A 26,128-nucleotide genomic window follows, 5' to 3' on the forward strand; every position below is an offset into this window, starting at 1 on the left:
ACCTAAATCAGTATGACCACATAGGAGGTGCTCATTAAATATTTGTGCATTCCATGAATGGAGTATTCAAGAAAGAATCATGGTATACTTGCTATACTGTAGGAAAAATCAATTAGCTATACATGTGGGGTGTCATGGAATAATGACATAATAATATTCATGGAGAATATTGAAATAGATGTCATTTAAAGTCACTTCCACCCCTGGGAATCAATCAGTCAAGTGACATGGAGTGAGATTATGTATTTTACACCAAATATTAAACATAGTGACAGTAAAGTAGAATGTGTACTTGTAGTAACAAACCTGAGAGGCAAAGCAGTTAGCCAATTATTTTTTTATGGTATGGACAAGAAAATGATTTGCTGGATTTTTTAAATTGCAACAATCAGTTGTTTAACAAGATTCTTCTGATATTTGACTGTATTTCATATCCATATTGATGTCTGTGTTTATTTTGCTTTTCAACTGTTAATCATTCCCATGTGATGAAAATACGTTTTTATCCCCTCATATTTGTAATTTAACTTACAAAATCCATGTTGCCTTGAGGTTTGGAGAGATTTGTTGTTTTCTCCTTCAAGGAAACCAAGATAATAAATCAAACCATTGGGAACTGAATTCAGTTTTCATTGTTCAGGGTGGTTATTGAAGGCAATGTTCTGAAAAATCATCTTATAACTAACCTAGAAAATATTTCGAGGCCAAGATGTGCCAAAGGAACAAAATTAAGTACCTACTTTTTAAATGCTTTGTTGTGAAAATTCTATGCACCTTTTATTGTGAAGCTCTAGCAATTTTACTATTCTCAAAATCAAGAAAAAGGAGAAATTACTTTATAAGCTTGAAGGAAAGAAAAATCTAAAGTCCTGATGTTGCATGCCAGGGATGAATGTATTTAGAATGCAGTTTTGAGGGGGTGTATGCTAACTGTGAAAAGCAATAGCTTATTAAGTTCTGGGAAACTTTCAGTTTATTTGAAGGGAATACGGTAATTGGTTTTTTGCTAAATGCTATTTATAAGGAATAACATTATCCTCTGAGTATTTGACTTTGGGACAAAGAAAGAAAAGCAGCACCTAATTGTGTAAAGTTAATGGAGACCTGGTGGTGATATTAGATCTATGAATCGTTGCTTTTATAGCAGATAAGGAACAACAGAGAAAGTCCTGTCACAGACTGGTACCCCATAACCTTGGACTCCTATGTTGTTGTCTTGTTCATCATCATGCCATCATCATCCCATCACCATCACCATCATCATCACCCCTACCACCTCCATCATCATCATCATGTGTTGAATGTACACAGCTACTATTCTCTGAGAAGTACTTAGCAGTGTACGAATTTTTTTAGTTTTCACAGCTTCCTCATAGGGCATGGTGAACATAATAGCCTTAGTGCCAGTTTTAGAGCCAGCCTTAGGTAACATGGTGATATATACACTATTTTACTTCATGACTCTTCTGCTTGAAGGGACCCCTCTTCTTTGCATAGCATCTTATTTCTCCTTCCTTGACTTAAAGAAAATGTATTTTAGAAGACATATAATGGAAAATTTCAAGTATGGGAAAGAGTAGAAAGAACAGCATAATACACCCTATGTGCTCATCACCCAGTTTCAGGAATTCTAACTACGTACTACTCTCGTTTCATCGGTATCCCCACCCACAGTTCCCTCTACTAGGATGATTTGGAAGCAAATCCAACATACCATATTACTTCACCTGTAAATATTTTATTATGTGTCTAAAATAGACTTTTAAAAAATTATATCAATAAGATAAAAACACCTTTAAATTTTTGTAATAATTTCTTAATGTCAAATTTATCTGACTTAAAATAATTTTTGGTTTGTTTGACATGAGTTCTAAACAAGGTAAATAGATCAAAATTATTATATCTTAGTGCTTTTAGACTATAAATTTCTTTCTCTCTCTCTGCAATTCTTTGTTGAAAAAACTGGGTCATATATCTTAGAGAGTTTCTCACAGATTGGATTTTGTTGATTGCTTTCCTATGGTGGTATTCAACATATAAAACTGTCTCTTGAATTTTCTATAATTAGTAGTTAAATACAAAGGCTTGATAACTGACTTACATTTCATTATTGCAAGGGGCATAAATGCATTTTGAAATGTAGCTTTCCCCTCAAAATTTCATTTATTAAAGACATGAGATACTTACCATAACTACTTTAACTGCTTTGGTTGTTGTTTTATTGCATCTAATTCTTTTTTTTCTTTATCATAGTCTCAACTTTTCACCCCTTATAGTTCTTAAATTCCTACCCCTTTTTGTGTGTCCTCTTCTTCCTTCCTTGTCTCTTGGAGACTTTTCCTTCTTATTCACCCCCACATTTCTTGCCAGTATTGCAGGTGGAGGGAGAAGAGGAATAGAGTGACAATGTCAGGAGACAAAGGTTGTATGGGGATGGTAAGCTGGGGAAATGGTCACATCTTTTGACTCAGATTGCAGTAATGTTCACTAGTTGGCTCTTTGGTTTTGAAAATTCTCCTATGTGTAATTGGTTTTGAATGTGGGTGCTTTAGATAACCCTAAGAAAACAACCTAAGATAATCATTATGATGTATTTCCTTCTAGTCTGTTAGTTTGTGTGTGTGAGAGAAAGAGAGAGAAATACCAATTTTGAGAGCATGCACATCCATCTTATTGGCTCCTCCTACTCTTTTCATTTGACAGAATGCTATCTAAATTTCTTCAATAGATTCTTTTTAGTAGCTACTTAGTATTATATACATGTATTTTTAGGGTCATTTCCTTATAGCTGGACAATTTTTGGTTGTCTCAAAGTATTTACCCTTAATCATGTTACAAATAATATCCTTATTCAAAACTTGGAGCTGCATTGCTGACAACCTTCTTAAATTAATTTCCAGAGAAGTGGTATAGCTAGGTTAAAGGACATGAATGGCTTTTGATGCTCTTAATGTACACTTCAAACTGACTTTTCGGAAAGTTTCTGTCATACTTTTCTCTCTAATTGCACATGTAAGCTCTTGATTATCATAGTTTTATTATCATTAAAAAAGACTGAGCCTGGGTGGCTCAGTCGTTAAGGGTCTGCCTTCAGCTCAGGTCATGATCCCAGGGTCCTGGAATCCAGCCCCACATCAGGCTCCCTGCTCAGCGGGGAGCCTGCTTCTCCCTCTCCCACTCCCCCTGCTTGTGTTCCCTCTCTCGCTCTGTCTCTGTCAAATAAATAAATAAAATCTTAAAAAAAAAAAAAAGTTGTCAACAGGGGTGCCTGGGGGCCTAAGTTGGTTAAGTATCTACCTTTGGCTCAGGTCATGATCCCAGGGTCCTGGGATCGAGCCCCACATTGGGCTCCTGCTCAGCGGGGAGTCGGCTTCTCCCTCTGCCTCCCCCCATGTGCTCATGTTGTCTCTCTCTCTCTCTCAAATAAATAAATAAAATCTTTAAAAAAAAGTTGTCAACGTAATTGGTCAAAAATAGGAACATATTAATGATTTCATGGGAATTTATTATTATTAGAAAGATGACTCTTTTTTTTTCTTGTGAATTGTTGTTAATGTTCTGAGCTAATTTTTCCACTGAGAGAAGGTGTTTTCTTTACTAATTTGTAAACGATTTTACATATCAAGGCTATTAGCCATTTGGCATACCTATTGCTAGTATTTTCAATTTATCATTTACCTGAATTTTTTGTATATTTTTTATAAATGGCAGTTTTTAATATTTTAACATTTACTTCATCATCTCTCCCATTGTTATTGTGCTTATAAACACCTTCCCATCCCAAGATCAATGAAATGTTTACTTATATTTTAGTTTTGTGGCTTACTTTTTTTGTTAAAAACACCTAACAAAATTTACCATCTTAATGATAATTGTTAATTGTATAGCGTAGTAGTGTTAACTATATACACATTATTGTGCAACAGCTTTCTAAAACGTTTTATCTTACAAAACTGAAACTATACCCATTGTGCAGTAAATCCCCTTCCCTTTTCCCCCCAGCCCCTGGCAGCCACCATTTTACTAAGAGTTTGACTACTGAAGATACATCATACAAGTGGAATCATTTAGTATTTGAGATTTTTATCACTAACTTATTTCCCTTAGTGTAATGTCCTCATGTCTTCAAGGTTCATCTGTGTTGTAGCATGTGACAGGATTTTCTTCTTTTCTAAGGCTGAACCATAATCCATTGTGTGTGTGTGTACATATGTGTGTATATATATATATATGTATGTATGTGTGTGTGTATATATATATATATCACATTTTCTTTATACATTCATCTGTTGATGCACATTTGAGTTGTGTATACCTCTTGGCTATTGTGAATAGAGCTGCTGCGAATACCAGTAAACAAATACCTTCTTGAAGTCTTGTTTTCAGTTCTTTCGGTTATATACCCAAAAGCTGGATTGTTAGATCATATGATAGTTCTTCTTAAAATGTTTTGTGGAACTTCCATATTATTTAATAAAGCATTTACACCATTTTACTATCCCATCAATAGTGCAGAAGGGTTTTTCTCTGCATTTTTCCTGAAACATGTTATTTTTGTCATTGTTGGTAGTCATCCTAATGCATGTGAGATATCTCACTGTGGCTTTGGTTTGCTTTCTTCTAATGATTAGTGATGTTGAACACCATTTCATTTGCTTAGTATTCATTTGTATATCATCTTTGGAGAAATGTTTATTCAAGTTCTTTGTTAATTTTTATGTGAGTTATTTGACTTTTGTTGTTTAGCTTTAGGTGTTTATATAATTTAGATATAAACCCCTTATCAGATATAATATTTACAAGTATTTTCTCATTTTCATTCTGCGTTTTTTATAGGTCTTTTCTTTATGGGTGCCATAAGGATTACTTAAGACAGTTTATAGTTAGAGCAATCTATTTCAAACTGATAATTTCCATCATATATAAAAATGCGACTCCTTTCATCCCCTTCACTTTACATTGTCAATTTTACAGATTATAAATTTTTATACTTTGTATCCATTTTTTAAAATAATTTTTTATTGTTATGTTAATCACCATCCATTACATCATTAGTTTTGGATGTAGTGTTCCATGATTCATTGTTTGTGCATAACACCCAGTGCTCCACGCAGAACGTGCCCTCCTTAATACCCATCACCACGCTGACCCATCCCCCCACCCCCTCCCCTCCAGAACCCTCGGTTTGTTTCTCAGAGTCCATTGTCTCTCATGGTTCGTCTCCCCTCCGACTTACTCCCCTTCATTCTTCCCCTCCTGCTATCATCTTCTTCTTTTTTTTTTCTTAACATATATTGCATTATTTGTTTCAGAGCTACAGATCCGTGATTCATCAGTCTTGCACAATTCACAGTGCTCACCATAGCACATACCCTCCCCAATGTATCCATTAACATAGTTTGAGTTTTTAATGCTCTTATATTTTAAATCTACACTAGAATTTAAAATGATTTATGCACCACAGAATTCTGTATTTGTCTCAATACTTACCTTTACCTAAATATTTTACCAGAGAGTTTTATATCTTCATACGACTTTGTGTTGCTGTCTGGCGTCCTCTTGTTTCAAGTTGAAGAACTCCCTTTAACAATTCTTGTAAGGCAGATAGAGTGATGATAAACCATCCCCACCAAATTTTGTTTATCTGGAAAAATTCTTTAAAGCTCTTTCATTTCAAAGGACAGTTTTGCTAGCTATCATATTCTTGGTTTGTGGTGTTTTTCTTTTAGCATTTTGAATATATCATCCCGCTCTCCTCTGGCCTGTAATATTTCTGCTGAGAAATTCACTGACAATCTTATAAGGGCTCTTTCTTATGTGATGAGTCACTTTTCTCTTGCTGCTTCCTAGATTTTCTCTTTGTCTTGGACTTCTGACTATTTAATGTGTCTTAGTGGAGGCTTCTTTGAGTTTATCTCGAGTCCTTTTTGTTCTTGAATTTGGATGTTTGTTTCCTTCCTTGGAACTGGGAAGTTTTCAGACATTATTTCTTCAAATCAGCTCTCTGCCACTTTCTCTCTTTCTTTTCTTTCTGGGACTCCCATAATGCTTATATAAGTCCCTTAGGATTTTCTCACTTTTAAATTTTTTTTTCTTTTTTTTCTTCTGTTTTCATAATTTCAAATGACCTGTCTTTAGGTTCATTGATTCTTTCTTCTGCTTAAGTCTGCTGTTGACTTCCTCTAGTGAATTTTTCAATTCAGTTACTGCATTCTTCAAGTCCAGAATTATTAATTCTTTTATAGTTTCTCTTTGTTGATATAGTCATTTTGTTCATGCATAATTGTCTTTATTTCATTTTTGACTATCTGTGTTCTCTTGTAGCACACTGAGGTTCTTTAGGACAATTCTTTTGAATTTTTTGTCAGGCATTTCATAAATTTTTTTCCCTTAGGGTCAATTTCTGGAAATTTATTTTGTTCCTTTGAATGGGCCATGGTTTCCCTATGTGTCCATGTGCATTATTTTTATTATTATTATTTTGCTGTGATTTGTGCATTTGACAAAACAGCCGTCTTTCCTAGTCTTTACAAACTAGCTTTGTAGAGAAGAGCTGCCAGCATGGTTAGAAATTCTGGGGGCTTCTCAAGCCTTTTCTGGGGATGCATCTTCTGTGAACTTGTACATGTAATTTCTCAATTAGGGAGATTTGCCAGTTTCTTTTTCAGGAGTTTATACTTTCTTGCCCCCTCTGATGTCTGTCTGCAGTACCTTGAAAGTTCTATAGCCCTGCTGGCTCTCTTCTGTTCTTGGTGGCTCCCACACATCTACAGTATTCTGGTTCCCTATCAGTGCTCCAAGTTAGGTGAGACAAAAACCAGTCCCTTGGGCTGCCCCACAAAGGGTGGAACACTGAATGTACAGTGCATTCTTCTCTTTCCTTCCCAAAAGAAAAGCCACAAGTTGGGCTATTTCTTCTCTTTGCACCAGACTGGCTATCTTGGGAAGAAGTTATCATGATGGAGATAAAATGGCTTTTCTTACCCATTTCAGTGTGACTATTCTTGGCTTTGAAATTATTTGGAGTGCAACTGCAACTTATTAACTGCTTCCTGGAGTTCTCATAAGTATTCTCCAGACTTTATATTGTTGTTAAGTTGGTGTCTTGGTAGGAGAATGAGGTCTGGAGCTTCCTGTTCCACCTCACATGGTGAATAGAGCCACTTTCCCCAACACCTATACAACAGCTCCTTCCCCATTAGTTGATAGTGTTTCCTTTAATACATATTAACACATCTTAAGTTCTTACATAAGAAAGATTTAAGGAAATTCTGTATTGTTTCACTGATCTTTCTGTCAATTATTTGCAAGTACCAAACTGTTTTTGTGATTGTAGTATCATAGTATAATTTTAAATGTAGTAGGGCAAGATTATCCTCATATTATTTTTTATTCTAAAAATATTTTTATTCTCACTTCTTTTCTTTAAAGACCTCTCTAATATTTTTTAAAAAGGAAGAAAATCAGTTTTTTTGTTTGTTCTTTTGCAATGACATTAAACCTAGAAAATAATTGCAAGGAATATCAGGCTTGATTACATCAGGCTTAAGATATTCATGTAGATCTCTTAATATAGTTTTCACCTATTTGTTTTTAAGCTTTTTTTTTAAAGTAAGATATTTTTCTCTTGTAGTTTTAACAGCTCTTTGATTTCATAAAGAAAATCTTTTCCATATTCTATTTTATAACTGGACAAATTTATCCAGCTATTCTTTCTTCAAGTATTTTTCAATTGAATTTTTTGGGTTTTCTACATTAAACCAGGTTTTAATCAAAGAATGATAACGATTTCTTCATCACTACTATAGTCTTGTGACTTTTATTTCTATTTTCATATCCCTGATAGGCCTGAAGTACTTGAAAATTTGGGACAATGCTGCATTTGGATTAAAATGATGAGCATTAGTGTTACTTAAACCTGGTCTGAAAACCTGGCTTTACCACCTACTAATAGTTTCTCTTAACCCTCCCTAAAGTGGAAGTTAAGTGGCAAACTAACCTCCCTAAGCCTCATTTTACAAATCTGTAAAATGGGAATAATAGTCCTTCATGTAGTTTTTTTTTTAAGATGAAGTTTTATTAATTTATTTAGTCACTCATTCTTCATTCCAGTACAACTAACATACATTGTTATATTAGTTTCAGGTGTACAATACAGTGATTCAACAATTCTGTACATTATTCGGTGCTCATAGATCAAGCAGCTACTTATACAGAACATGTAATACAGTAAATATTATTGATAATGCTAAATAAAAGGGGTAGTTGGGAGCATTCTTGCATTTTTTATTTTAATAAGAATAAATGTTACGTTTCACCATTTAGTATAATGTTGAATGTAGACAATATAAATGTTATTTTGATCTATAGATGAATGACATATTTTATAGTTATCCGAGCATGAGAGCCAAGAGTGAGAGCATAATTCCTGGCTCCTTCCATTTGAAGAGGGAATTTAGCATTACTTTGTCTCTTCTTTCCTCTCTACACTTCAGCCTTTTTTAGTTTAATCTAGAATTACAGGCCTAGTTTATTATTATAAATACATTTTCTCTTAAATGATCATTTTAGTTTTTGCTTTCATGTTTGTAGATACATTTTTGATTGATATTGGTATTTAAATAAAATTTGAAAGTGAAGAACAGTAGGTCTTTGTGTGCCTCTTAATGTTGTGCTTTGACACCTGATTACTCAAGTAAGAGGTTTTTCAAAACACTAGAGAATAAGCCAGCTGAGTTTTAACCCATTCTTCTAGGAAGACATGATTTTCAGGGGTCCAAAAAATTGTTAGTTTCTTTTTTGTAGTCATGATTCTATTACTGTACATCACCGTGAAGTAAGTAATTGATAGAAGACACATTTTTCCTTAAATTTTCTTTGCTTCCTCTGCTAACGAAATAGAATCTGCTTCATTTTTCAAGGTCATCCAGGAAAGGTACTGTGCTATTTATAGAAAGTTGATTGAATCCCATAGTTTCAGACTTTCTTTTTGATGAAGATATACAGTAGAATATTGCTGAATGGGAAATTTTGTATTCCTTTTAGGAACTTTTTAGAAGGTTTGATGAATGAATTATAGGGGATAACTTTACAAAGTCTTCGGTAATTTCTGTGTCTTTTAATCCATTTGAAATCACAGCCTCTATTTGGATTATGTTCTGTGATATTTGAGATCTATCTGCTATCTTTGTGTTAACCTGGGGTGGAGATTTTCATTTTCATATGCAATTCATTTTAGCAAGAGTGCCTTTCAGTTTACAAATATCCATATGAAAATGGATTGTGTTAATTCAGTGCAATGCCTGCCCTTTTTAATATTGAAAGACCTTAGGTATTTATCTTTATTGCCTTGACTTCTGAATTTCTGTTAAGATTATTTGGGCAAGCTCAGCATTGGATTTTAAGATAAAATACATGTAATGAGTAATGAGATAGGGGAAAAATATTGGGCAGAAGGCTTAGGGAATCTTAAGGCAGATTTTCAATTATTGCTTTACATATCATGAACAATTTCATGGAGACATAGCAGTATAATACATATAGAAAATGCCTACTGTTGGTATAGAGTGCTTTTGAATTGTTATGATCTTCAATTTATTGTCATAGTAACCTATTAAATAGTATCCTAGTCCTTAAAGTGTTGGCTCAGTTTTCAAAAATTGTCTTGTTTATACTGCAAATTCAGACACAGGGAAACTACTTTTTCAGAGCTTAATTTTGGAGGAAACTAATTATACAGGAGAAAGAAATGTAACATTGGAAGTGATACAAATCTATCTTCAGCTGAGTCTGTTCTTTTCCCTGAAACCTGTACAACTATTTAACATGCTAACTTCTACAATGCTCAGCATAACGCAGGTACTCTGGAAGCACTGAGTCCCTGAAATCTTTAATACTTACTTAAAAACTTAGGTGAAAATACTTATCGTAATGAATACATATTTGAAAGAAGTTTCAAATGTGGGGATAAACAAAAGCAATTTGAGTGACTAAAATTTTGAAATTTTAAAAGAAATTCCTTTTTGTGTGCTGTAGCCGCTAAGCTAACGTATTTTGTTGTTTTGAGAATTTCAAGTGATATTGTAAGTGTTATACTCAGAACAGGACTATGCCAATAAAGAGTGTTTCTGCTGCAAATAATTGAAATCCAATTCAAATTAGCTTAAACAAACAAACAAAAGGATTGCATGACTTTGATAATGGGGAAGGATAGAGGGGGTGGGTCCCTAGCTCACATAAATTGAGGGAATCAAATTGCCCAAAGAACCTACTATGCATCTTGTTCATCTTGCTCCCTTGAGGCTCAGCTTCATTCCTTCCTACCACAGTCCAGTTTCTTCTGATTGTTGAGGAGACATGACACAGGTTCTTCTAGAAGTTCATCTTACCTTTCAACAACAATGGTTAAGAGTGGGTTTATATGTCCCCACTTCAGCAATATACACATCTCCAAAAGGATGTCGTTTCTCCATCCTTGGACCAGATGTCCATGCTTATAGCTATGGGGTTGGGGGATTTGTATCAGTAACCCTAGCTCAACTCCATCGTTGGAGCAGGAGAAGTATAGTAGTCCCAGGAGGAGGAGGGAGGTAGAGTCATAGGGAGGACAAAGCACCCAGATTAAGGAGTGATATAAAGTGCCACTGAAAAATGAATGTTAAATAGATGTCAAATTTCTGTTTTGGCAGAAATCGCAAAGCTTGGGAGCCCTTGAGTTAACAAAATGGGGATGATGAATGACTTCATTAGGAGGAAGAAGTGAAGGGAGAAATCCCAGCCAGTGCAGCCATTCCTGACCTTCCTTTCATAATTTGGGGTTTGCCAAAAAAGGAAGGGCAAGAGAACATATCTGTGGTAGACAGAATAATGGTACTCAAAGATGTCTATGTTCAAAAGCTTACAACATGTGAATATGTTTCTTACATTGCAAAAAGGACTTTGCAGTTGTTAACCTAACTTACATTAATAGCTACAAGCACAACACTAGTAATACCAATGTCTAATACTATTTCCCCATTTCCCACTTTCTTACGGTTGAAGGAATAGAGTCAGGTTTATCTATTTCCTTCACTGATTCCTTCAACAAGGTTTACTTCACATATGTTTTGTCCCAGGCACTGCCTGAGTGCTGGAGGCACAAAAGTTGTGGTGACACATTCCTTTCCTTCCAGATGTGTCCAAGCTAAGGATGGAAATAGACACGTAAACAAATCATCTCACTATACTTGGCAGGCCTAAGGCTGACTTAAGGCCATAAATTAAAGGGCAGCAGTTATTTGTTTTCATTGTCTTGGATAATATCTTCAACATGTTGAGGAGGAGGTCATTGAGAGAACATGACCACCAGTTGACCCGCAAGTTGGACCCAGGCAGTTGGAGGCTTCTCTCCCGCTCCCTGTCTTTAGATATATGTTCTGCCCCCCATCCCCACAGTGGAAGCTATTTTCTTTTTAAGATTTTATTTATTTATTTATTTATTTATTTGACAGAGAGAGACAGTGAGAGCAGGAACACAAGCAGGGGGAGTGGGAGAGGGAGAAGCAGGCTTCCCGCTGAGCAGGGAGCCCGATGTGGGACTCGATCCCAGGACCCTGGGATCATGACCTGAGCCGAAGGCAGACGCTTAACGACTGAGCCACCCAGGCGCCCTGGAAGCTATTTTCAAGGATGCAGCACTGAGGGGACAATGTGTTGTTGAGACCATCGGTACATTATACGTGACTGAACCCAGCTAAGACCTCTTCGTAAACTTTTACAATTCTTGTGGCTGGGTGAAGAGATCTACTCTTTTTTGCAGCTGCCCAAGAGAAGCCTTGTATGTAAGTTCCCTAGCTCATTAAACCTGTCACCTACCAATCTGGAGTAGCCTCTTTCTTTGGTCTTTCCTTGCCCTCTGTGTACAAGGGACGGCTTCAGATTTCAACCAGGAAGCTCCTGAGGTTTTGAACCAATAATCAGCAAGGCAGCCAGGAGACTGAAGAAATGGGTCTTGGAATAAAGGCATCTGTAGGGGAGATACTGAGTTGGTTATCCATCTCTGTGTGGGGAGCAGTGGTCCATATTTAGATGCTTGTGGACTGCCACATGAATATGGGAACAACCCGGAAAAGCTGTATGGTTTGGCACATTTGTTTGAGGACCCACGCACAGCACACTGTGGCAGAGAAGGGAAATGATTGGCTGCAACAGTAGGCTGGGCTCTATGATGGGTAATTAGGCTGACTGCCCACTGATCCCGATTAAGGGCCAAAGCTCAAGTTAGAAAGTGGGGAGAAGAGCTGAGGTTAAAGAAGTACATGCAGGTGTCCACTACTCTGTCAGCCTCAGGGCTGGCAGACAGGTGGGAAAGCAGGTTGATAAGTTGGAGGCCTTAAGGTACCATTTTGCAAAGCTGAGGTGGGGTACAAGCTGCTGAGAAATAAGGTCTAAGTGTTTGTGACCAAGCCTGATGGGACGCTAAGAGGTAGGGGCACAGGACAAACTATCCAAGAGCTGCATTGAGGGGGTATTGTACTCCCTGCTCATAGTGTCTTCAGAAGTCCAGTACGGATGGTAAAAAAAACCAGATGGATCATGGCAAAAGTCTGTGAACTGAGAATTGGACAAGGTAGTGTTCCCTCATCTATGGGGCCGTGCCCAACATTGCATTTATCTTAGATACTTGGGCTACAGTCCTGGGACTGTATCACGCTGTACTGGACTGAGGAAATGCTTTTTTCAGTATAACCCTGGCCGCTGAGTCACAAAATCAATTTGCTTCCATATGGAAGGGACAACAGTGGACTTTTCAAGTGCCTTTCCAAAGCTATCAGCATGGTCCCACAATATTTCATGGGATGGTAGCCTGAGATCTGTCCCTGTTCTCCGTCACCGCGTTAGTAAAATGCATCCATTACATGGATTATGATATCATGTTAAGATGTGAAGACTTGCCTCTGCTGTAGGACATTCTGCAGATTTTGCTGGAACATCTTCAAGGGGAGGATGAGTGGTGAACCCACAGAAAATGTAAGGCCCAGGAACTGCTGTAAAGTTTTTGGGAACTGTATTGTTGGATAAGTCACGCATTGTCCCGCAAGCTGTGATTAACAAGATATGAGCCTATCCTACTCCTAAGAACCTGGAAAAGGTACAAGATTTTGTATGGATTTGGGGGTTTTGGAGGACTTTTATTTCCCACCTGGCATAGTACTTCTGTTCCTTAGACTGCCTGGTAAAAAAACGGCACCTACGAGACTGGGGATCAGAACACCAAGCTGCCTTTGAGAAGACAAAAGCACTAATGAAGCAGCTTAAAGCTCTGGGCATCTCCCAAGCAAGCAGGGCTACCATTTGAATTTGATATGTCTGTGACTCCAGAAGGTATGGGTTGGGCACTATGGCAGAGATAATAGGAGGAGAGAGTGTCCCTAGGATTTTGGCCCCAGCTCTGAAGGGAACAGAAACCAGATGTACCTCCATAGAGCAACAGCTCCTAGGAGCATACACAGTACTCTTCCAGGTTGAGCTTCTTATGAAGGAACAGCCTATCACAGTAAGAACTCCCCTTCTTCTCATGGGGTGGGTGGAGAATATGTCTCACCCCTCGCAAATTGCAACAGAGGAACACCCAGTTGGCTAGCCCACTGTCTCTAGAAATATGGGTGCTACTAGGCCCGGTGGAGTGGGCAGATCGTCCAAATGCCTCCACCCCTATCCTTGCGGTAGCCTATGAAGAGGGAGTGGGGGAAATTCCTGCTAATGCCTGGCATACAGATGGACAGCCCACCCACAAGGACTGCAGTCACTCTTCAGCCCAACACTGACACCATCTGGATGGAAACAGGAACAAGTCCAGCAGCCAGTGGGCTAAAGGAATAGCAGTTTGGCTGGTTATCACTCATGATCCCTGGCCATTAACCCTCTGCACAAACAGTGGGGCTGTCATAAAGGAATTAACCCTATGGCATGGACAATGGGAAGCACAGAAGTAGGTGATCATAAATAAGCCCTTGTAGGGTCAGGTAAGGTGGAAGACATTTGGGCTCTTCTACAGGAGTCTGAGGTAGTCTTCCCCGTCCTTACCTTTATGGCTCAAGGAAATGACAACCCCTGGCAATCAGGAAACTGATGCCCTAGCTCAGAGTACAAACTTTAGCCCCTGACCCTTTAGTAGATACAACAGATTGGGTCAGAGAAAGGGCAGCCACTGTAGCACCTGGTGGGATTGCCCATTGCCAAGGATGTCAGATTACCTTTGAAATCTAGCAACTTGGTTAATGCAGTAACAGCACGTCCTGTATGTTCTAAATAACGCGTAAGGCAACTGCCAAAGGAGTCTGGAGCCATCCATAGAAGTTCCCATTCAGTGAGGGACTGGCAAATTGATTATACCGGCCCCTTCCTCCAAGTGAAGGTTCTAAATATGCCTTGGTTTGTGTGGACACTGTGTTTAGCCTAACCCACGCTCTCCCCCATTGCTGTGCAAACCAGGCTGCCACTAATAGGGGATTAGAGAAACTCAGTGGATACCCTCACCAAATAGGTAGTGATCAGGAGTCACATTTCCAAGGTCATGACATGGAATATGATACTGAATGAAGGCTCAACCCCCAAGTAGCAGAGTCAGTAGAAAGGAATAATGGAATACTAAAGCAGAAATTAAATTACTAACAGGTAAAACCACTTTGGCTGGGTGGATTAAAGTACTGTCTCAGGCTTTAAAACATTTGAATGATCAGCCACTGTGGCCTATTGCCTCATCTGCCTGACTGGGGACTCTTATGGAGACACCTAAGGCTGTAAATATTGTGGGAGACAGCCACTGCCCTGACTCACCAAGGATCAACATGCTATGCTGCCGAGGGCACCAAGCCCCATCACACCTGGGACAGGTGTATTCTATTGGAATTTGTAATGGGATGTCCTACCAGGATGGGTGAGTTACTTTGCATCTTTGGGTGAGGAGGAGCTACGTAAACTCAACTGGGACCCCATTGTCCTGCTGCAAGGTGAACCTCTTGAGACACACTATACTTGGAATGGAACACACACCATTTAAAGACAGAAAAAGATGGAAATCCTGGGTTGGTACATCCTGCTGCTAGTCTGTCTCTTCTCGTCTGACAGCGCTGCCTTCTCCTGGCATGGTAAACACAACCACGTCAAACTCTTGAAGCTGCAGCCACGTTGACACCTAATGATCAGGGCACAGGTGTAATTCTTATACAAGGTGGATATTTTCCCATACAGTTTCCTACTAAAGATCTGTCTTTTCAACCCTGGACTTGTACCATTCTTCCGGTATCAGGTCACAAGATGGGCACTTTGATGGAGATAGCTTTCTACAACAGGCTCACTTGTGTGCTCGGCAAAGGAATCAATGCAACTTTTGGTAAGTGGGCACCTGCCAGTCTCTAGCTTGTCGGGATTGCCCTAGTGGGTATCACCACTCCAGAGAGGGGATCGGAGGGCCTTAAAGCAGTATATTAAGGAATAACGACCTCGTGCTCTTACTCTTAATTCTTCTGCTACTACTAATATTGATCCAGAAACCTGGGCTGTGGCACACACTATCAATAACTGGCCTGCACAGGTAGCCCAACAAACTGTTGACCAGAAGGGTCCTAAAAATACCACCATCAAAGCCATGGATGGCTAGGGGCACTTGGGTGGTGAAGTTAGTTAAGTGGCTGACCCTTGGTTTTGGTTGAGGTCATGATCTCAGCTTTGTGAGACTGAGCCCCCTGTTGGGCACAGCACTCAGTGTGGAGGCTGCTTAAGTCTCTCTCTCCTTATCCCTTTGCCCCTCCCCCACCTCTGTCTCAAATTAAAAAAAAAATAAATCTTGAAAAAAAAAAAAACCCCAAAAGCCATGGATGACTATGCTCAAATTTGGGATGGGTTCATTTGGCTCGCCCTGGGTTGTGAACATTTTGAGCACTCAGGCACCCCTTTGTTGGGAAGCGAAATATCACTCTAAATGGAATGAACCCAGTTATACCAGGGATATGGGATGGATATTACCAAAGCTGCATGGTCACTCTGTCACATGAAAGGATAGTGACTGCTTTGGCACTAACTGGTTTGGCACTGACTGGTCATGCCATCTGGATATTTTTGGATAGCCCTCAGTGGGACCCAGTGGTTGTATGGCACAATCTATGTGGCTTCCACCTTAGTGGTTGGGCTTCTGCACCCTGGGTTTTCTTTGGCCACAGGGGAGAATCCGCTCCACGGTAACAAAAATTACCAGCCTCTGTTTCCTCCAGGCACATTCTGTTTTCCACCAGTATGATCATTTAGCTGCCGTCTTTGTTCCTTCCACTGGCCTGCAAAATGTTATAGGACACATAGAAGCCTTTGTTAAATTCCCCCAACAAGCTTTAAGTGATGGTTGGCAAAGCCTGTTTTTAATGAACACTGAACTCTCTCTAATGAGCAAAGCTGTCCTCTGAAATAGAATGGACATTATTACTGCCTCAGGAGGAGGTACCTGTGCCATTATCCAAACAAAGTATGTGTGTATATCTGATGAGTCTGCTAATGTGTCATCTTTATTAAATCACGTGAGGGCACAAGTGAATGCCCTGTGATTGGACCCCCATTCTGCGGGACTTAATAAATCAGTGGTTAGGAGCACGGGACTCTGGGCAGAAAAACTTACTTATTTTGGGAACCATTACCTTGATGTGGGTCTTCTCTGTCACGCGCCTATATTGCTGCTTTGGTACGTGCCTCCAATGTACCCCGCAGCCCTCACATAAGCCGCCTCCCTGATAGGGGAACCCCTTGCTGACTGCTCCTGGTCCACCGTAGAAGGTGGGCTGTGGGCGGTTGTAAGAGCCGCCGCAGGGGTGCAGTGTCCGCGGAGATCACGGAGAGGTCATGACCTCTGGCCGACCCCCAGCTGGATCGGGCACTCAGAGGCCCCGAGGCCGCGCCCAGTCCTTGGAGTGTCCCTTCCGCGCACCATTTCCGCAGCGGGAGCTTGTTTCCGGGGCGCAGCCTCGAGGGAGCCATGTGCTGTGGAGGCTTCGGGGTGTCTGAGCGCAGGGGAGGAGGCGTCCGCGTCAACTCCAGACCTCGGCGGCTGGTGCGGCGATCCCCGCGGCTGGTGGTGCCCAGGACCCGCCTGGTGTGTAAGTTCCCTGGCTGCGTCCGGGCTGCCCCCTGCCCATCTGGGGGCCCTGCCTGCCCCGCCCGTCTCCCTCTGCCCGCCATGTGCGCGTGCCAGGTTCAGAGTCACCCAGGAGGCTCCCGAGGTTTCGAACCAGCAGTGTGTCAGACGAGAAGAGAGACGCTAGGAGGATAGTATCCTAGAGCATTGCTTAGATGGGAGAGACAGTCGCGGATCCAGGTGCGGGACTAAACGGACCTGACTGGACAAGCAGACAGAATCATAGATCTCAGTTGGCCTCAGAAAATCCGGCTTTTCTACACTGGCCATGTCACTTTTACCAGCAGCCCCTTTCTCTCACAAAAGTGTCACCCTGCCACAGTACTCCCAAAGGGCCCTAAGTTCTTGGTTACAGCTCTCATTCTACTGGCTATTATCTACTTATCTTTGTCCCCACATGACTATAAACACTTAAGGGGAAAGGAAATGCCTCGTTCATCTGTATTTCCAGCACCCTACACAGTCCTGGAAGTTAGTAGATAATCAGTTCTTAATTGAGGAATTAACTGGGAAAGAATGATGTCATGATTAAGATAACTTGAACTCACCGAGACGTGATTATATGTAATATAGCACTAGCTATAATAAGCAAACCCCAAATTTTAGTGGCTTCCCAGACTGAAAAATTATTTGTGGCTCATGTAGCCCAAATTAAGTGTTTTTGATGTTCGAGGGGTTCTGCTCTGAAGAGTGATTTGGGAACCCTGACCCCTTCCATTTTTTGTCTCCACGATCTTCAGTGTAAGGCAGGGGGTTACAGAGGGTGAGAGGAAGGAAGGGTTGCATTCGTAGTTTTTATGGGCCAGGTGTGAAAGTGGCTTGTAATCCATTGCTTGTAGTGTAACACCATTGATAATGTCTACAGCTACCTGCAACAGAATCTGGAAATATGATGTAGCTGTGTACCCAGAAACATTCTCCCTTACAATGTGCCTTCTACCACATTTTAAGATAATTTTTCTATAGAAAACGTCATTTATATATACATGTAAGAAACAAATATCAAAAACTATGAGATTAGCAGCAACCATGGCAATTTATTTAACACAGTTACGTATATGTCCCTATTCTTAGGGCCTTGTAAACTGATTTGATACTTACTTTGGGATGGAAAAAAAAGAGAACAAAGAAATTAATTAAATAGCCTGCGTAGAAGCTGAAGAAAACAGAAAGGAAAATAATAACAATGATAATGGTGACAACATATTTAATGCTCACTCATTCATCTTAAGTGTTATTATCGTGGAATTATTTTCTTTAGGTATGACTTTCAGAGACATATTTGTCCTAACAGTAAAAAGAATTATCTCAAAGTTATTTTTTTCGGTCAGCTATTCCAAACAAATGATTTAATTGCCAAAGAGAATTTCATTTTATTACAGGTTAACAGGATTTCATTTAACTCATTCAAACATGTTAGTATTTTTTCTCTTTTGATGTTGTATATCTTAAAGCAGATTAAGTGGTATTTATGAGTCCCATTAATAACAAGATGAGTGTTGTTTCATTTTATTATTGAGACTCTCACTTGTACTTTTTAATCCCCAAGTAATACATTTTTATAGAGAATATAGGAACAAGTAATAAAAATATGAAAATCACCACCAATACCATCACTCAGAAAAAGACATTTTAGATAATTGGGATATATCCTTTCAGAATTTTTCTATGAATATAATATGTTGATTTTTCATTTTGGTTTGTTTTAGCAGAGTTTTACAAAAATAAGATCATTTTGTAATCTGTTTTTCTTAGTCGATGTTATATCATAAACATAATCACATATCCTTCTGCATTAACAACCTCATAGTATTTTATAATATGATAAATCAAAAGTTATTAAGCCAATCCCTCAATACAACAATTAGATTACTTCCAGTTACTGGTTATTATAAATAAGATGGGATGAACATCTTTGTACTTGGATCTTTGCCAGTGTTATTGGACTATGTCTAAAATGTCAAAACCATTAGTTCCCAAGTATTAGTATGCATAGGAATCATCCTGGGGACTTATTCAGACTTCTAAGCCCTAGTCAGAGAGATTCTGATTGGGCAGATCTGGAATAAGGCCTGGGAGTCTGAATTTTAGCAAGCACCATCTGTGATTATCATGCAGGGAGTTTGGGCATCACATTTTGAGAAATAATGGCTTAGAGATAATATAAATACTATCTTATCCCTCCAACCTTTGCAAAAATGCCATTTTCCAGCAATAAGATATATGTGTCCTAGTGGTCAGTTTTACATTTCTTTCCAAAACAAGGCCATTTGACCTCCTGCCTTCTACCAGATACAGTTGTTCTATTTATTTTTGAAATATTGATACACATTGATCTGGAATTTTTAAAGAGCCATTTGTCATACTGTTTTTTGAATGGAAATGTTAGGATATAGATATATGCTGTTTTGTCATTTTTATTGTCAAGATAAAAATACTACACTTTATGCACAAACAATGAATCATGGAACACTACATCAAAAACTAATGATGTAATGTATGGTGATTAACATAACAATAAAAAATTTAAAGATAAAAAATACACTTTTTTTTTAAAAGATTTTATTTATTTGACAGAGAGAGACACAGCGAGAGCGGGAACACAAGCAGGGGGTGGGTGGGAGAGGGAGAAGCAGGCTTCCCACTGAGCAGGGAGCCCGATGCGGGGCTCGATCCCAGGGATGCGGGGCTCGATCCCAGGACCCCGGGATCATGACCTGAGCCGAAGGCAGACGCTTAATGACTGAGCCACTCAGGCGCCCTACACTTTATTTTTAATAGAGGTTGTTCTCTCAAAAGAGGTTACCTCTCGAGGTGGTTTTATCTCAAAAGAGAATGTCACAAACATTGAGTCTTTCATCAGATAGCCTGGGTGATATAAAGCATTTTTGCAGTAGCAATGCTACTGTCAGAGTGGGCAGCTCAGCACTTATAAAAATATATTAGCTTTGGCCAATTACATTCAGTGTTCAGCTCTGCTAGACTCATCCTTTGTTCTTTTCCATATTCATCCTGAAGAAGGGTATCTATACACTTCAGTCATTAACTGCTCTTGAGAAATGTATAAGGCAAATTATGATCTGTTAGCAATCCCAGAATGTGGGTTCATTTTGCACTTAACGTCCTTAGATGAAGACACAGAACTTCACAAACACATAGAGGCTCACTTTCTCAATCTAAAGGCCAAGAATGTTACATTTATTACCTTTTCTTTTTATTTTCTGTGCTTGCCTTCTCTGTACACATTGATTTTGCCATTGGCTATTATAAAATCAAGAGTATTCAAAACTGAAAGTGGTCTTACGGTTCATTTTGTACAACCTCTCAATTTTATGTCTAAGAAAACTAAAGCCCGGAAAGGTTCAATGACCCCTTAACACCACAAAAATAATTATCCTAGAAACTCTTATCTCCTGATTTAATCAACAAGGATTATTATTAATTTTCAGTGTTTATGTAAGACTATCCTGATCTCAGTTCTGTTGTTGTTGTTATTTCAATGAAAATGTGAAGCTTATTAAGTTTTGGTCAATTAGTAATTGTTCTCCTCTAGTAATCTGCACCCTGCCTTACTCTACTTGGTAGAGGTAGTAAAACACAGTTGTTCTTAGCTCCACCTTTAACTAAAAGAGATTTGGTTTTGGATCTTGACCTGAAGGGTAATTGGCCATCCTAGTTTGGGTCTGGCGATTTCCCCAGACATGGAACTTGCAGTGCTAAGACCAGAAAGTCCCAGGCAAACCGGGAGGGTTACCCTGCCGACCACGTGGCTGTGTGATGCAGGCCTGATGTTTTATAGGTTTCTCTTTCTCTGTGTGTAAAATGGGAGAAGTAACAGCACCTAACTCAGAGGATTTCAGTAAAATTTGCGAGTTGGTATATGTAAAACAGCACCATTTAATAAGGACTCAACAAATATTAGTCATTATTATTATTAAAATTTTTCTCAGATTTGTTGAGATGTAACTGACATAGAGCAGTATGTAAGTTTAAAGTGTAACAGCACTGTGATTTGACTTACAAACGTGAAATCATTACCACAATAAATTTAGTTAATATTCATCATTTCAAATAGATACTGCATGGAAAAAGAAAAAAACATTTCCTCATGATGAGAACTCTTAGGATTTATTCTCTTAACAACTTTCATATATATCATATGGCAGTGGTAACTGAAGTTATCATGTGGTACATTCTATCCCTAGTATGTATTTATCTTATAATGGGAAGTTTGTTCCTTTTGACCACTTTCATTCAGTTTCCCCTTCCTCCTGTACCCTACTTCTGGTAACCACAATTTGGATCTCTTTCTTCTGTGAGTTTTTTTTTTCTCTCTTAGGTACTACATATAAGTGAGATCATACAGAATTTGTTTTTCCTGACTTATATAACTTAGCATAATGCTCTCAAGGTCCATCCATGTTGTTGCAAATGTCAGGATTGGCTCCTTTTTTTTTTTTTGGCTGCTATAAACACTGGGGTGCATGTACCCCTTCAGATCACTACATTTGTATCTTTGGGGTAAATACCCAGTAGTGCAATTGCTGGGTCATATGGTAGGATTGACTCCTTTTTGAAGCTGGTATTGTTAATGTTTTACAAATCAAGAAGATTCCTCAGAGCGCAGATTTTCAGAATCTGGATCTTCGTATCTAGGATTTGAAAGAAATGAACTTTGACTTTAGCTTAGACATCTTCTTTACCTTTTTGGTGCCCTTATTTTATTCTGTTTATCCGTAAAATTAGATAATAAAATGAAAGGCTGAATAGAGTACACCACTGCATATCCTTTTACATGTTTCAAGATATAAGCCAGAAAAAGACAAATTTTCTTTGTGGAATTGATATAGATGAATGAAGTATCAAAGGCAGCATAGTTCTGTGAAAATATAAAGGAAATTAACCTGGATTATAATAATAGTAGCTGCCCTTTTTTGAGTACAAACTGTGCCAGATATTGGTGCTTTAAATACTTCATATCTCTGTTCCAGACAATAACCTTGAGAGGTAAAAATTATTATCCTAAATGTTCAAATGTAGAACCAACCTTACTTGTCCAAAAATAGTAGTATAATAAGGAGTACAATAGAAATTCTAAGCTAGGTATGGGCTCTCCAAAGTCAGTTTTTAAGTTATAATGGACAGGTTAATTTTGGGAAAAGTACTTTGCCTCCCTTGACTAGTTTCTTTACCTGTAAAGTTCAGAAGGAAGCAAAATTGTTATTTATGATTGTTTATCACATGCAGGTAATGAGCAATGCAGTTTATTATGTTTCTGATAAAGAAACAGAAAACTCAGGGAGATGAAGCAGCACTCTAAGAACACAGCTAAGTGGCAACACAAAGACTAAAACCCAGCATGTTACCTGGTGACATTTGGTGACTCTATCATTCTGAGGCCATGGATATAATAAACATTGTTAGAATAGACTTTCCAACCCCTGGGAAATAATAATTGCTCATGTAACAGTATGTTGTTTCCAACTAACATCAAAATATTCAATTTTCTACTTTATTCTAGACTTGATTTGCCTTGCATGTGGATAATAAAGATCTAATTTGCAAAATTCAACCATGATTTTAACAGGATTCTACTGGGTGCTCAGCTTTCTTTTCATGTCCTTTTTTGTTAAATTCCCTTCGCAAAGTCTTACGATAAAAGTTTGCAAAGAATACTCATCCAAGTAACACAAACCATATGAAAATGTGTTACAAGTATGGTCCTAAGTATGGAGAAAAAGAATAGGACTCATTTTCTCCCTAGCTTTTCATAGGCATGTACGTATAGATACGTCATGTGTCAAGATATATGTGTGAATTTTCTGTAAGTCATTTTATAGAAGGCAGAAAAATATTTTGACTTGCCCTTGATTTTATAGAATTCATGCACAAAGCTCATAAATTCTAAAATTATTGGAGATGTCAGTTAACTGTAACAACTGAGCCATATCTAAATATACTGGTGAACAAATTTACTGTTTTAAAAATAAATCTAGATTTCAGTTATTCTAATCTTGTCACCAAATATTGTTCTGTTAGTGTTGTTGCTTCATAGTTAGCATTTTTCATGTATACTTTTCCCTTAATTTCTTTCTCCAAGAAGTATGGAGCTACCATGTATTGTCCAATGCTGGGACTTTCATTGAGAACTATACTTTCTTCAACTCTTGCCTTAGGCCTCTGAGGAAACACTGCATTCCAGTAACGAAGAGGAAGACCCTTTCCGAGGAATGGAACCCTATCTTGTACGGAGACTTTCTTGCCGCAATGTTCAGCTTCCCCCTCTTGCCTTCAGACAGTTGGAACAAGCAGACTTGAAAAGTGAATCAGAGAACATTCCAAGACCGACCAGCCTTCCCCTGAAGATTCTACCGCTGATTGCTATCACTTCTGCAGACTCCAGTGGGTGAGTGCCTTTGGGCGACGTTTTCCCATTTTGTATTTTGGATGGTGATTGTTATCTTTGGTCTTTTGAGATTTTGTGGCTCATTGCTTAATTTGAGGGGGTGGGGGGGAATGGGGTTTCTAGAGCCAGAGAAGAGTGTATACCTATTCATCAAACACACTAAAGCCTTTGGGAATTTTGGATGACAGCTTGACCTGAACATTCTTGAAAAATGCTATCTCAAAAAACTGATTTCCCCTCCCTTTGGGATCAATACCATTACTGTTCATCTTGTGTAGAGGGCAGGATTCCCAGATATCAGGGGTGTCGGGGGTCACCAAGACCACCCCTAGTTTCCATGGTTTGCTAGATGAGCTTCCAGTACTCAGCAAATAGTCATATTCATGGCTGAAATTTCTTACAGCAAAAGAAGACAAAGCAAAATCAGAAAAGAAAAAGGCACATAGGGCAAAATCTAGAGGAAACCAGACAGAAGCTTCCAGAGTCTCCAGTCCCAGTGGAGTCAGACAGGATGCACTTAAGTCCTCTAGAAATGAGATGTGACAGCACATGTGAAATGTGTAGAAGCCTTCTGCCAGAGAAATTTATGAAAGACTCAGTGCTTATATGAGGAATCTAAAATAGTGAAACTCATAGACACAGTAGAAGGAGGCTTGCGGGAAGCTGGGGTAGGGGAAATGGAAAATTGCTATTCAATGGGTATATAGTTTCAGCTATGCAAAATGAATCAGCTCTAGAGATCTGCCGTACAACATTATGCCTATGGAGAACAATACTGTTATGTGTGCTTAAAAATTTGTCACTAGGGTAGATCTCATGCTAAATGTTCTTAGCACAATAAAGAAAAAAAAAGCCACAAAATAAAAAATAGACTCAGTGCCCAGAATTTTTACTGGGAGCTCGTCACTTAGGCACCCTCTAGCTAGTATGTGCCTAAATTTCAGATTCCCAGAAGGAAAGCAGTCATTCAGCACAAACCACATTTTTTGGCAGAATCAGTTTAGGCACAGTGAACCACTCTTACCATTCAGGGAATGGTGGGCACCCTCCTGAAATCCAAGTTTCTAGGGCCAACCTTTCAAACAAGCTTTTCTAAAGATAATAGTCACAGGCCTGATGTTAACTCTTTTCTGCACAGCAGATTTATCTTAGAATCATTATCTTGCTTTTTCTGCATTTGAGTAAGAAGAGATTATATTTATAATTAAAATTAAACTAATTTAAGCCTGTGATACATTAAATTAACTTTGGTATCTCCAAAAAATTGGTGGCTAACCATGATTTCTTATTCAAACCTTATGTTATATCATCTGCTACTCAAAGAAAATGATGCAGTGTTATCTACTACATCTCTATGTAGTTGGCAATGTGCATAATTAAAAATCTCAGGTAAAAGCCAAACTGATTTAATGAAATTTGAATGTGTTGCTAAAAACAAATAGTCCCTACGTGCCAAAGAATTTAGAGGTTCAGAATTGTCTATATGGTAGCACTTCTGTTGGTTCAAAGTTTGTTTCCTTCTTAATAAGAATCTAAGAATCAAGTGTAAGTGGAATTGTGCTTACCATTTGTAAAATACTCAGGATTTTGGAGGAAAGAATTTGTCTTTGAGAGAAATAAAACCAGGGTAACTTGTCTGTACCTGAAGGCAGCCGGGAGATTCCATGGACAAGAGTGACCAACAAGAAACAAAGACTAGGAATGTATTAAAGGATAGTTATTACCTTCTGAGCAAAAATCATTTGTGAATTGAGTATTTGAGAAATATAAAAATCAGATATATACTTTTCTGGACTACCTAAGCTTTGGAAGGGAAGCACAAGGTACAGTTAGGGGTTACATTCTGTAGCCACTTCAGTTAACCAAAACCCCCAATTCCTTCACAGAAAGGGCTATTGGGGAATTGAGATTATTTTAGCTTGGTTGTCTCAGTACCCCATTGTTAAAGGTGAGTATGCCCCCAGGCCCCACTGTCAATGGACACTGAGACATTGGTAACTATAAATCTTTGACGGGAAAGGAGGCTTTTTATGTCCTTTGGATTTCTTTTCCTTACTTCCTTAACATCATTACTTTTTGCTCTTTCTTCTGGTGTATCAGTACACCAGACACTTGCTCTGTCTTATATCGCACGGTGAGTCTAAGAGGCTTATGCCACCCCTTTAGAAAGATACAGCCCTAGGAGTAACTAGTTTCTTGAGCATTATGGATGGCGCCGTTAGCTTCCTCATGAAGTGCCTGGGTCAAGAGATTGAGTTCAAGAGGGCTTTTTTAAATTAACTGTTCCACAATTCTACTTTGGGTTTTTTTGACCAGGCAATATGAATGTGTTCAAATGTATGCCATTTAACAACTGTTTTGAATATGCTTGAGGTGTTAGCTTGTATGAGCTGTGATTTAGCAACCTTTAGAAACTTTTAAGGATGACGAAACAGAATTGTAAGATCTGAGATGCTGAAAACCTTGAATGTATCTACCAGTTAGCTTTCCATATGGGGTATGGTCACTCAGGTTTCATAGCTATGTATTGACTCTCACTGAGGTAAGAGGGACATCTTTTTTTT

At 38.7% G+C, this 26,128-nt stretch overlaps 1 protein-coding gene across 4 annotated transcripts in view; it reads left to right on the forward strand.

Annotated features, from left to right (window-relative positions):
• The window catches only part of PDE4D (phosphodiesterase 4D), a 1,488,864-nt gene that overhangs the window by 503,320 nt on the left and 959,416 nt on the right, over positions 1–26,128 (forward strand). For all 4 annotated transcript variants that reach the window (XM_073905442.1, XM_073905441.1, XM_073905443.1 and 1 more), the window contains exon 4: positions 23,335–23,564. In XM_073905442.1, coding sequence (XP_073761543.1) covers positions 23,335–23,564 — 230 coding nt within the window. The remainder of the gene's footprint in view (positions 1–23,334; positions 23,565–26,128) is intronic.

This window comes from Callorhinus ursinus, unplaced genomic scaffold (assembly GCF_003265705.2).
Source record: "Callorhinus ursinus isolate GAN/ISIS: 27379988/994484 unplaced genomic scaffold, GSC_fseal_2.0 scaffold23, whole genome shotgun sequence".
Lineage (NCBI taxonomy): Eukaryota > Metazoa > Chordata > Mammalia > Carnivora > Otariidae > Callorhinus > Callorhinus ursinus.